The sequence below is a fragment of the Lepisosteus platostomus genome, chromosome 2 (assembly GCF_059453375.1).
Source record: "Lepisosteus platostomus isolate fLepPlt1 chromosome 2, fLepPlt1.hap1, whole genome shotgun sequence".
Taxonomy (NCBI): domain Eukaryota; kingdom Metazoa; phylum Chordata; class Actinopteri; order Semionotiformes; family Lepisosteidae; genus Lepisosteus; species Lepisosteus platostomus.
This window is the reverse complement of record NC_142612.1, coordinates 76,134,253-76,147,455: the sequence shown is the minus strand read 5'-3', so window position 1 is coordinate 76,147,455 and position 13,203 is coordinate 76,134,253. Positions and strand designations below refer to the sequence as shown.

Genomic DNA, 13,203 nt, shown 5'->3' with positions numbered 1-13,203 from the left:
GTCAGTGAAACTGTACTGCATGTCTTTGGATGGCGGGAGGAAGCTGGAGCACCTGGAAAAAACCCACATGAATGAGACGAGAACATGCAAACTCCATACAGAAAGACCCCCTCCAGGACAGAGTCTAATCCAGGAGCGCTGGGAGGTACCTACACCACATTGCCACCCCTGTGGTACTGTTTCTATTCAAGTTCCTCCCTAAGTCTGCCAGTGAGCAGACACTTTCTCTTCTCCACTCCGTGTCACTCAGTGTTCCACAGATAAAAAATACATATCAACAAAGAAAACAGCATGTGTCACCATCCTACTCCTACTTTCAAATCACAATTTTATGTTAATTCAAAGGGTAGACACAAAATATTAGAGACAAATACACTGCAAATATTATAGTATTCATTTTGAGAAATATATCTTATTGGTCTACATCAGTATGATGACAAATGTACCAAGTTATGAAACATTTAGCAAATAATTTGAAGTGATTTGCTCTCAGCATTCAATGTGCCTTTGAATTTAAAACACCTGTTAACCAGCCCGGCTACTTCGTGGGAACAGAGAAAGAGGACCACCTATCTGATAATTATTCCTTAAGGCTTTGAAAGTCTTTTTACATTTCATCTTGCTAAAATCTTTATCAAAGCACCACAGACACACAGGGTATTAGGTGAGCGGAATACTGGAAAAATAATTTCCTTAAGTATAATGGCAGAACTTCAAAAAGGAACATATGGAATCGTGTAATAGCAGAGTATCTTCTTGACATTTAACTTGGCAATGTGTTCGCCAACTTTTACAAGTCAGTAATGTCCAATACATTTACTTGGACCATTGTGTCCCTTGAACATGATACTTTTTTATAAGGAAGTGTTCTGTTTTCAATGAAAGGTTTAAAAAAACATTTCAGAATTACCATCCTATCTCCATTCTCCTGTGCAGATAATACTTTATAGAACATTTTTATGTTCCATTATCTGTAAAAAAAAGATGAAACAGCATTTGCTTTCAGCGTATTTTATCAATTAGGTTGCATCATTGTCCAAATGAGAAGAGTTGTCCAAAACAAACTGAAGCCACCCGAACAGATGTGTTGACTAAAGCAGACTAACATCAAGAACAAAGAGGAGACTTTGCTTAGGATTTATAGATCGAGTAATGCACAGTGAGGAACTGAGAGTCACTAAAATCTCAGCATGCTTAGGGCTGTAATGGCTTTGACCCAAGTGACCTCTGTACAGTTCCTGTGCTAGTCACATAGCAGGGATAATGTTTCATGTGTACCACATGGATACACCAACTAAATTAAACTGGCAGAAGAAGTTCCGGTTTTTATATCAACATGATCTGGACACAGACAGCATGCCAGTTGTTGGGGGTGGTGGCAAGGCTCTGAAAAAACACAGGGCAAGCCATCTGTGCTGCAATCTTATTTTGTGAAAAACGTCAGCCAAATGTCTGCCTTTCGTCTGCTTACAGAACATAAGAAACAAACAAGAAGAGGTCATTCTACACATTTAGGCCATTTGCTAGCTGGTAGTTAACTGATGCAAGGATCACATCCAGCACGAAAGAAGCCAGAGAATCCTTTTCAACAACATGGCTTGGTAGCTTGTTCTACCCTCCCACAACCTGATGTATAAACTTCAGAGGAGCTCAGCAAAGAGCCCTGTTTTAACTTCAGTAAAAGAGGACTGTTTCAGCTTCAGTAGCTCCTGTTTCTCAATCTCAGAGTCTAGGGAATGGAGAGAATTTAAATGCGACTCCTTGTTCTGTACTTTATCGTGCATTTGTGACTGAGGGACCAACATCTGATTCTCAGTCAAAGGACCAAGTTCTTTCACTTCACAAAATCATTGTTAATTACTAACATTGTGATATAAAAACATGATCTCAAGAACTGTAAAATATATAACTCTTTACAATTCTCAGTGCAAGTCTGCTAAGAATAGGTGCACAGCAGAAATAGATCTTTTTACACAAAGCAGTCGACTGCACCTTTCTCTTTGAGCTTTGATTGAGTAGAATGGGTGAAATGAACAGAACAATACCTCGTCAGTGCGTCCCACAGCACCATAGAGTTTTGCAATTTGTCCAAGGAGATTCGGAAACTCGTTTCCAACTGCCTTTAGGTTAGGGAGGTAATGGGCAACAACTGAGGGGTTACAGAGCGAAATTTCTACCAGTACATTAAGGATGGAGTCATTCACGCTGGGGTCATTTAGGTAGCTGATTAACGAGGGGACAGAGGAGCTCAACTCCTGGAAAAAAAAAAGAAAAAAAAAAGACACTTTAAAAAACAGCAAAAGTAAGATATCCAGCTGCTGCAAACTAGTCAAGTTTTTATGGCAGTACCTTGGCTCATGTATAACTGCAGGGGGCCTTTGTTTAAGTGTTTCAACAGTTTATGGGACAGTATTCGCTAAAGAAAAAGTTCCTCTGACACATACAGTACTGCATCATGAAGGTTTTCTCCATACCACAGTCCCTCAGGAGTAAAACCAGCACTGCTCATTGGCTGATCCAGAGCCGCCTACCCTTCAATGTTATTTCTTTTACTAACAGCAGTGGTTTTAAAAACTCTTCATGAGGCTCCAAAGAGATCAGAGTTTAAGATATCTTTTTGTTTCTGTGGAACAGATTTGCAATTGAAATTTTTGGAAGGGTCAGCTAAACAAAACTCTACAAGGGATACAATGACATCTCAGAATTCTTTGCTGTGTTAACTGCTGTCCAGCAGTAAACAATCTTGGTGTGTTCAAACATTTCCAAACCTTTGTGCTATCTCAATCTTTATCAAGTGAGTGATCGTCAGAAGAGGGTGGACAAAGTCCTGGATAGGACTGAAGCCCAACAACAGAACTGAAGAGAGACAAAGTTTTCTAGCCTGTGTCCACAGCCTGTGTCTTTTCCACTTATCACTAGTTTAATCATATATATTTTCTTCCATCTTAATACAGTATAGAATTTTTGGTTTAGATTATATTTTCAGATTAAAATATCAGCACATGTGGTGTATTTTATGACTCATCTGCTAGGTGACACATGTCACGTTAAATACCTGAGGGTGTTGCTTGGCAACCACTTGCAGAAGTCTGAGGAAGTGCTGCTGCTCAGACTGGTCGAATTGTGACATCAGCACCACCAGATCTTGTATGTGACTGTCAATGACGTCCGGCTGCTTCTTGTATACAGAAGGCAATACTCGCAGCAGCATATAGTTACCTGGCATAAACAAGAAAGATAGCAATTTAAAAACCATTCATGAACTAAAAACAAAGTCAGTCCCTGGGGTTGGAGGTATCTCTGTGAAATGTGGACTAGATCCACTTTACATCTGACACAATGTCAGCCTCCGTTTGGGTTCTCTCAATATAAATACTTCACAAAAAACCTGCAATGTGTCTGTAAAAATCTTTCACGAGGCTCGTTGAAAAGTCCACACGATTAGTTCAAACGTTTTGATTTTTTTTTTAAAGAAGTGTAACATAACACATTGCCACGAGATAGTGTGAAACCCATTCTGAGGTCATGCATATAAAGGTCATGTGATGTTCGGTGAGTTCTGTGCAGTTGTGTGCCATCAATTTTTTACGTTTAGTTTTTAGCCTTCCACTGAAATTCATTCATTCACTGATAAGTAATGCAACTGCGCTCTCCTTAAAGCCTAATAAAATGTACGTCTCTAGTAGAAAAAAGGAAGCACGCTAACTTATAATCTGTCTTTCAGTGATCACAGGACAATGCAGGACCTGCTCAGCATCAGCCATCAGTACTGGAGTCCCTCACCTTTGCTGAGAAGTGGATGCAGTTCGTTACTCCCACACAGAAGTGTGGCGCTCTACAAGCTATAAATGATTCAGCAAGCATTTATACAAAAACAAAGGTGCCTTTCATTTTTTTCATCCATTCCTTTTTTTTTTAAATATTAAACTACATCATATGTAAGACACATGCTTCACGTAGCCCAAAACATGGTTCAGTAAAAGGCATGTAATTCTCCTGGCAGCAGAGCACTATGCAGTATGCTTCTGACAATAGTCTGGCATCTGGAAGCAATCCCTGAGTTTTCCTATTGGGGATGCATGAAAAGAGCTCTATTAGTAGTCAAGGAAAACGTTCATCATAGAGTGATAACAAAAGCTAAAGAAACAGAGAGTATGAGCACATTTGAAAGTGGTGTCTTAGCTTCTACAATAGGAGATTGAATGACAATCATGTTACAGCATTATAACGGAGTTATAATACAAACAGGTTCTCCTGTATTTTAAGGAAAATGTGTTTGCATAGAAATTACTATAATCAAGGAATTACAAACTAAAAGTCATATAATCTACCTTTATTTGATTGTGAATTAGCCTCAAACACATTGTATCTCTTTTACAAAGTATTTTACATAAAACACGATCTTGTCCCTGTAGGAAATTCATGTATTTCTATGTTAGTCCTTGGAGAATACCCTTCTATCATATATAACACGCTTAAAGTTATTTTCATAGATAACTTGAGCTCAGCTCACAGCTCAATGATTGCAGGATTTTCTTCCAAGAACGTCATTTTTCTACATTTCCGAATGTGAATCCCACTTTCCTTGCTGAAATATCAGTGATTGATACACACTGTTTCATGTTTTTATGAAATTTGTATGAAAAGTACTGTTCATGACAAAAGCCAAATGCACAAGTTGAGGGTGAGTGAGAAGACCTTCAGAGGAAAAGCATATTCAGAAAGATTAATGTTTCAGAAAATAGGACTGATACCGGACTTGCCAAAGACGCATTTTGCCAAGAAACACACAAGACTAAGATTTAGAAATGTGGGCTCATTATATATAATAAAGTTAAAACGGCACATTAAAAAGACAATGAAACCGGAGAGCATTAATGAAGATGAGGCCCATCTTCATAACTCCTAAAGGACAAACAATGGACATTTTTTTTTAGCTCAACAGCTATTACAAACTTCCAAAAATAATAAAAGGTACTCCAGTTATTATGTATAATGACTGAATTAGCTAACAGTAAAATAAGAGGTGCGCAGATGAATGAACGACTGCCTATCAGAAGTGATACCATTAAGAAAAAAAAACGTGGGAGTTTGCTGCACGACCTCTCCTTGTTGTCACTCTTGTAGGACTAAACAGACATCGGTTTCATCTGTAGGAAGAGTTTAAAGTCTTGAATCTTTCAAGTCTTCTGTAAGGTAAGTCAAGGATGTTTATTAGTTCACTTCAGGAATGCACCGAACTGGAGCCATAAATCTGAACAAAAGACATGCTGGAGTTATTCCCTCATCCGGTGCTCTTAGGTGGTTGTTGTTTCTTCCAGTCTAATTAGAAGAGGCATCTGACAAATAAATGACAGTAATGGATGTGTAGTATTACATTTCACGTGCACTGCTATCAGACCAACAAACCAAACAGCACCAATCCTCTTCCACCCACTTGTGTCTGCAAGCCCCTCAAATGATGGTTAGCAAAGCCACAAACCAGCAAACCAGACAGGGGAGAGTCGCCTGAAAATTTAACAAGTCTCTGTCTTACCCTGTTGCATTTTATAGGTATTTTGGAACAACAGTCCTATGAAAGCACACAGCATCGCTTGCCAGACCGTTAAAGGAATATGAAAAAAATAGCAAAATGCATGTCTCCTTCATTTTGTGCAGGTCAGGCCTTTTCATACAAATTATATTTACAAGAAATGTATCTAGAAGAATGCCATGTTACTGAATCACCCATGTGTGCAAAATGTACAGCTGAAGAAGAAACGTGATTTTCTGTAAGTACTGTACAGAACACCTTTGAGACTATAAATAATTAGCAACTTTTTCCAGTCTAATACTAATTTCCAAATCTCCGCATATGCTAATCATTTTTGACAGAATTTGCTCAGTCTAAATAGAATTAGTTTCACTCCTTAAGCTGTAATGAGCAATAAGTGAAAACAAGCAGATGGAACAACATGGTTTCACTTTCCTATTATATGACTTGAAATATATTTTTAATACAAGCTCATTCAGTAAGTGAGCCTACAATTATGAAAATTACTGTATGGATTCTGCAAATAAAATAGGATGGGTTTAAGGATCTTGGCTAAGCCTTTTGTCTAGACAATATGATCATCTTTACTTAAGCAAGTACATTAAGATTCAATGTGTAGGCATAAAGAGTACATGGTGTATGTCTCTCTTAATTAGATGTTATTATTTGTTTAAAATTACTGAATTCATATTTTGTCAATTTTGTGAGTAAAACGACAGCTGCTCCCAGCTCTCTTTGCTCTTCAGGACTATAGCAGAAACTCTGCAAAACGGTAGGCTAAGCATGAGTATTGAAAATAGTTCAGGTGGGTAGCTGCGTCAGCATGCGTAGGCTGCAAAGGAACAAGTAATAGGTTTATTCCATGCTGAAAAAAAGAAAAGAGAAAACACAACGTTTCGGCCGTGGAGCCTTCATCACCTGATGAAGGCTCCACGGCCGAAACGTTGTGTTTTCTCTTTTCTTTTTTTCAGCATGGAATAAACCTATTACTTGTTCCTTATGAGTATTGAAATACAACTTCCCTCTAAGGATTAACAATATACAAGCCAGCAATAAATCCCGAAACACCTCATGGATTCTTTCTTCAAATGTAAGATTGTATGTGGCGATAACTGTAGTCCGTGTGGTGTTTCTAATGACCAGGCATTTGTGAAAAATTGCAAAACCAACATCTGAGAATCAGTTCAATGTTTCACAAGCAGGACCCTACCAAGAAATATTCTGTGCCCAATCCTGTATATGTATAACAAAAATACATGAAAAAAATTTGTGAAAATCAGACTGTATAGTCTTCTGCAGTTGAAGATGCAAAAGGAAAAGAAAAAGATCTGATATATTGTCTACCAATTGGATCACAATTTTCTGCATATTTCCATAAATGGCATTGTGGTCTGGATGAGTGTCTTGCTAACCATACCCACAATTATTTCTACTCTTTTGGTGAATGACATTTTTGTAATAAACTATGATTAAAATTAAATATATATATATATTTAAAGCACGTCTTCACAGCCCCAGAACACTGAGCTTATTATCTCCCAAGTAATGGTGACCCCTGGGGGATTCAGTTTATTCAGTGCACATGGCAAGTCACTACTAAATCACACTGAAAAAAAGAGAAAGGACACTTCATGAGGAAATCATTACAATTGCTCAGCTGTGGGTAAAAATAAGTTCCCTTTAGAAGCCCCCTTCTACGTCTTTATACACCCACCCACACAGGCCAGAAAATCTCCAAGGAGCAGATTGAGAAACTCAGCCCCCTTTCTGCTCAGCAGAAGCAGTTATATTTGATTACAACACATACTACCTCCAACGAAGCATTACTCACTCATTCACCTCCATGCTCCCACAGTGTTTATATAGACTGTGCTGCCCCGATGCTCTCTCACTCGCTTTTTAGCTGGTGGTTTTAGCACAGCAAGGAAGCTAGCCAAGAGATTGCTCAGCACTAACAGTAGACCCCTCCGAGCTGGGGCTCCGCTCTTGCAGAAAGCTCAAACATGCGCTGCTTGAAAGTGTTCCTCTGCGTTTTTCTTTGTTCTTCCTGTGTGCTGGCACAGGGATATGACAACGATGAAATTGAAGTGGACTATGGAGATGTGTATTACAACGAAATCCCGGACAACAAAGAAGAAGGTAAGAAACCGTAGACTAAAAAGTCCACCTTTTTCACACCATTTCCACTTCATCTGTATTGTTCATATTGAAGAGGTCTGGGGGGGTTGGGGGTGGGGAGTCGGGGGTTGTATGCTGTTTCAGAAACCAGATGCCGTAGTGTATATATTTTGAGTTTTAAATTGGGATAATGCATACAGTTATTGAAAAGAAACCCCTGATAAAGTCTATTCAAATTGTGAAAAAGAAAAGAAAAAGGTAGCACAAGACCTTCAAATACATTGTACAAAAAGTACTTCAACGTTCAGGGTTTAATAAGATCAAATGTGATGCATGCAGTGACTTGATCAAGAGTTGGAACCAAACATCAAAAGCATTAAACATCATCAGGGGGTTGCAAATTTGCCAAAATAAGACAGCCTAATAACTAGGGCACAGAAACTACTGGTTGAAAGTACTGTTGCAAACTGATTCTCATCTTTCTGTTCAGCTACTTCAGCTCCCTGCACGTCCAAAGACCTCACAAAATGGGACAAGCTGTTTTCCATGCTAGAGAACTCCCAAATGAAAGAAAACATGCTGCTTCAATACGTGAATGACATAATTACAGTGGAGCTGCAATCCATACGTGCTGAAATGCTGCAGTTTGTGGGCACCTATGCCAGCACCTGCACCAATGCGATGGACAGTGTCAGTCGACGCATAGCTTCGCAAGTGGACCAGAAGTTAGCCCAAATCTCTGAAAGGACAAAGGATGCCAACAAAATGCATCAGTCCCAGCTAGAGCAGCTGTTGTTGGCAAGCAGGAATCAAGCTAGCAAACTTAGCAATCTTGAGAGTACCTTTCAAAATGGAGCAGAATTTAAGGCTGTGCCCTCAGAGCCAAAAATACAGGATGTCCCTACGTCAGTGAAACTTGAAAAGACTATGAATTCAATTGCCCGGGATCTGCAGATAACCCGGGCACAGCTAGACTTTACCCAGAGGTGGACTAATCAGCACTTCCTACCCTCAGGTATGTACACGTTTCGTTTATCGCTCACATCTGCGGGATATACCGTAGATGTGAGACTAACCTTAAATAAACAGGAGTCAGAAACTGAGCCCAGTCACTCTGGAAATAGAAACCTGGACATGGAAATGAGTCAGCAGCAGAACAGCCAACCTAAAGCAGCACAGATGCTAACATAGAAGAGTCTGGCAGCATGCCATTGGGTATGATGCAGGGCCTGACTCAGATGCTCAATCTGATGAGTTTTATGGGATATTTCATGGGGGAGAATATTCATGAGCTCTTCTCATTTTGCAAGGGCTTCACTCCCTTGCAAGAGCACATCAAAATGCATTTCCATAATTAACTGGAACTCCATTTAAAAACACAAACCCTGAAGGTGTTCCTAGTAAGATCTTGCAATGAGATATAGACATATTTTCACATTTTCCTGTTACAGGGACAATTCAGAAAGGTATTGTATTTTTCATAAATGTTAACATTCATTTTAATCAAATTTGTTTTGCATTTCATAAGTTGATCTCATATTCTAAGTGTTTGCCTTTAGTACTGAAAGCAAAGGAAGAGAAACAGGAACATTCCACGTCATAGAGAATTTCCACGTCATAAATGACTTCATAAGTTCATAAGTTATCAGCTTATGTGGACAAAGTGCCTTTTTGTACAGGCAAACCTCTCGAAAGAGCCTTGACCCACAATCAAACATCGGACTCCATGATACTGAAAGCCATAAAACTTCAGACAAAATTATTTTTCCGTCTTGACTTCTGGCTCCTCTTTCTCCATGCGGTTTATCGTCAGTAACCCACGCCATGACTCAGACCAAGGCAGTAATCCCACACGGTACATTTTCCCCCTGAATATATGAGGAAACAGTCACAGCCAGCTGTTTTACATTTAGCTTCCTTTATCAAAGAAATGTGAACTAGCCTGCAGGTTGTGTGATGCTAGTTAATGGAGCCACGCAGTGCAGAAGGCCCAACCTTGACATGAACTGCATTATTATTGTTTCTGGGTTTTAGACTTTGTTACTTGAACTTTGCCATGCGATGATTGAATGCCTTTGCCAAACTGCTGACAGGCGAACAGTAAAATTTATGATTCATGCCACACTGAGAGAAACAGCGAAGCAGACAAGGTACTTCTCACCCATGGTTATTTTCAGACTCAAGGCAGGTCTCTTTGTAAACAAGCTATCGCATGAAACGAAGCAGACCTGCTTCCTGGACAAATCAGTTTATATAATTGGATTTGGGATGTTTTCAAATTCTTTTTATTGGCTCTATTCAACAGGAAACAAGTAATAGTGTTTTGATTTCTGCCCATAAGTGCACTTGCACTGTGCAGTCCTAAAGTGTTATATTTTGACTTGGAATATATATCAAATAAACTTCCCAAGAGAATGAGAAGATAAATGATTGGGAGATTTCTATGTTTCAATGACAGATACAAGGACAGCCTCTAGCAACATTGCAGCTGAATTCCTAAGTTTCATCTGTGCATGTTTAATGGTCTACATCATATGATCATGAACATTTTGAAATGCAAATGTACGAGAAAAATAAAAAAATAGAAGAAAATTTTGAAAACTAAGAGACTTCAAATCCCAAAAATATAGCAGACTACAAAATTTATCTGTAACATGCAGTCTTGGTTGATCTTTGAAACCCCCATTAATAACGAAGGCAAAAAGTTTCTGAGAAGAATACAGGCACTTCACTACACTAAAGGAACAGGCTTTCACAGCAAGACTATTGATATTTGCTTTTCACACCAGTCTTTAAAAAGAGGTTTAGAGTTCCTGACAAATATTGCTTTTTTTTTTCTGGTGTCTCACAGGATGTGAAATGGCTCTGTTGTTTCCAATGCGCTCCAAAAAGATCTTCGCCAGCGTCAATCCTGAGGCTGCCATGACCCTGAGGTCCTTCACTGTCTGTTTTTGGGCCAAAGTCACAGAAGCCCTCAATAAAACTGTCTTATTCTCCTACGGGACAAAGAGAAACCCCTATGACATCCAGCTGTCCTTCAGCCAGACGTCAGCAGTGTTCACCGTCGGGGGAGAGGCCTCATCGGTGGAGACTCCAAACGTGGTGGAGAACGGGCAGTGGGGTCACTTCTGTGGCACCTGGAGCTCTGAAGAGGGGTTGGCCTCGTTGTGGGTCAACGGGGAGCTGGCAGTTACCTCCAAGGGGGTTGCAAAAGGCTATACAATCCCTGACGGAGGCGTCATGCAGCTTGGCCAAGAGAAAAATGGCTGCTGTGTTTCAGGCCTTAACGTCAACTTCGATGACAAACTGGCATTTTCCGGAAAGATGACGGGGATCAATCTGTGGGACCGCGTCTTACAAAGCGAGCAGATTCTCCAGCTGGCCAGAGAAAACGATTCATGCTCCATTAGAGGAAATGTAGTGGGCTGGGGCGTTACAGAAATTATACCGCACGGAGGAGCTCAGTATACATTCTAATACTTCACGTCTACCAAAAGACAACAAATGCCAAACCAAAGGTCTTTCTCAAAGCTTCAGAAATAGTCAAATAAACTTTTTCAATACGGAGTCCAAATCTCATAGTCAGCACACAGCATTTACCATATGTTCTTTTGCTTTCTAGATAATAAAACTTAGTCAGTGAAGACTTTATGTACAGTTTGGAAGCCAGTTTACATGTTTTATGTATGTAAAAAAAAGCTTTTTAGTCACACAGTTTAAGTGAAAGCTTTTTTATTTATTTTTGTTTGGAAACAAATCTCATTTCTTTTGCAGAAGTATTGTATACGGTTTGCAACTTAAATTCCTAGACACATATTGTAGCCATTTTATTTTGCCTATCAAACTATTGTTTCGCATGTACATTTCAATGAATGGGATTTAATATGCAATTACCTTTTCTCATTTAGCCTTTATTTTTGATCATTCAGAAACATTTATTTTTTAAGAGAAAGAAGAATGTTTACAAAGTCTGTTAAGACTGTGGTTAAATTTCTATTATTTAGAAAACTTGTACATTTTTTCTTTTTTTTCTGCCATGAATGCATTTTGTATTCTTTTTCGAGATGAATAAACTACTTTAAAAAATAAAAATCCATCATCAGTTTCATTTGGCATACCACTTAACCACAACAATGCAAAGATTAAGGTTTGCATGATGGAAAACTAAACAGAATGGCATCTCTATTCTACGACTATATCTTCCTGTAATATTCGGTGACAGATACTCTGCACATTTGAGGCAGCTACTCATACAGCCCAAATCAAGTTAAAGCAGGATGATGAGTTCTAAGTAAGGTCTAAAGTGCACCCAAAGGTATAGAATTTTTTTTTCAATGATATGATCAAAATAAAGCTTCTGTTGAAAAGGACCTGGGGCCACAGTCAGTCCCAAAGTAGGGTTCTCATCGTTCGCTGGTACCCATCTTAGAATGTATTGTATAAATGACGATGTGCTTTAAGATCTGTAGTATTGCATTTGAAGCTGCACTTACAACACAAAAGTGTTTTTTTAATTTCTAGCTAAACTGATATTATTTAAGCCCTGCAGAATCCATTTTTTCCCAAAGGCCTTTCAGTCAACAGTATGTAACAATAAAGACTAAAATACCCCTCACTGCACCAATAACATCCATCAGATCAAGCTTTATAATTTTGTGGTGCCCAGCAATTTTAATAAGTCAAACAGCTGAATTAGCTTCCAACTGAAGCTTCCAACTGTGTTTAAAAGACATCTTAGTGACACACACAAAAACTGTCTTGGTTGGAGTCTAATACCATAATTGATGCTACAGTATGGCAAGAACGTGAGACATTTGCTTTTGCGAAACTTTATAGTCCACAGAGGGGTGTGCGCTGAAAGAAGAGCTGGAGGTAGTATTTCAGCTGAAATGAGCTGAGGTTTCTGTGGTGACCTGGAGCCAATCCATGAAGTCTGTGTGAAGAGCTCAGTCCCAGATAGCTCTTAATGTCTGGGTCCATACTTGATAAACAGTGGAGCCTCCTGAATACTGATGTTAACATGTCAGGAGAATAAAGGACCCCTTAGGCAGCTGAAGGTCAATATCAATCTCAACTGCGCCCATTAACTATTTTAAAAGATAATCTAGACTTCTGATTTGATCATACATACAGTAGCTAACATTACAGGATTGTTTTTTTGCTTTCACAGGTTTGTATTAATCATACTGGGATTGTCAGCATAGCATATTGCGTCTGATCTTGGGGTTAGAACTTTAAAACAGCCCAAACACTCTTATAATCAAGTAGAACCAGTCGTTTTTCCATGCTGCACATGAGTCAATACCAATACGCTGGTGAATTTTATTCCATTTTCAATATATCAAAATAAATTAAAATCATGGTTTGTTTTAAATCAACTGTCTTTTCTTGGCTGAAAGAATTGCATGGGATCCAAATGCACTGAAAATTTAAGTATTTTTGGGCCTATGCGAAACCTGTTTCATATCTTAAGGTAAAGAAGATGTTGATTAAGAAGCAAATGATGCAGTAACAGTATAAATCATGTGATTAAGAAGTGCACCTAGCACCTC

The 13,203-nt window shown here is 38.9% G+C and overlaps 2 protein-coding genes across 9 annotated transcripts in view; one reads left to right on the top strand and one right to left on the bottom strand.

The window, feature by feature from the left end:
- veph1 (ventricular zone expressed PH domain-containing 1) overlaps positions 1 to 13,203 on the bottom strand; it is a 64,151-nt gene that overhangs the window by 32,319 nt on the left and 18,629 nt on the right. For all 8 annotated transcript variants that reach the window (XM_088618749.1, XM_088618740.1, XM_088618757.1 and 5 more), the window contains exons 5-6: positions 3,056 to 3,219; positions 2,046 to 2,255 (exon numbers count right to left, since the gene is read on the bottom strand). In XM_088618749.1, the coding sequence (XP_088474875.1) occupies positions 2,046 to 2,255; positions 3,056 to 3,219 (374 nt within the window). The remainder of the gene's footprint in view (positions 1 to 2,045; positions 2,256 to 3,055; positions 3,220 to 13,203) is intronic.
- Positions 7,336 to 11,743, top strand: LOC148677138 (pentraxin-related protein PTX3-like). Its single transcript, XM_088618799.1, has 3 exons — positions 7,336 to 7,672; positions 8,142 to 8,666; positions 10,503 to 11,743. Exons 1-3 carry the CDS (start codon positions 7,537 to 7,539, stop codon positions 11,126 to 11,128), a joined length of 1,287 nt encoding a protein of 428 aa, XP_088474925.1. The 5' UTR covers positions 7,336 to 7,536; the 3' UTR covers positions 11,129 to 11,743.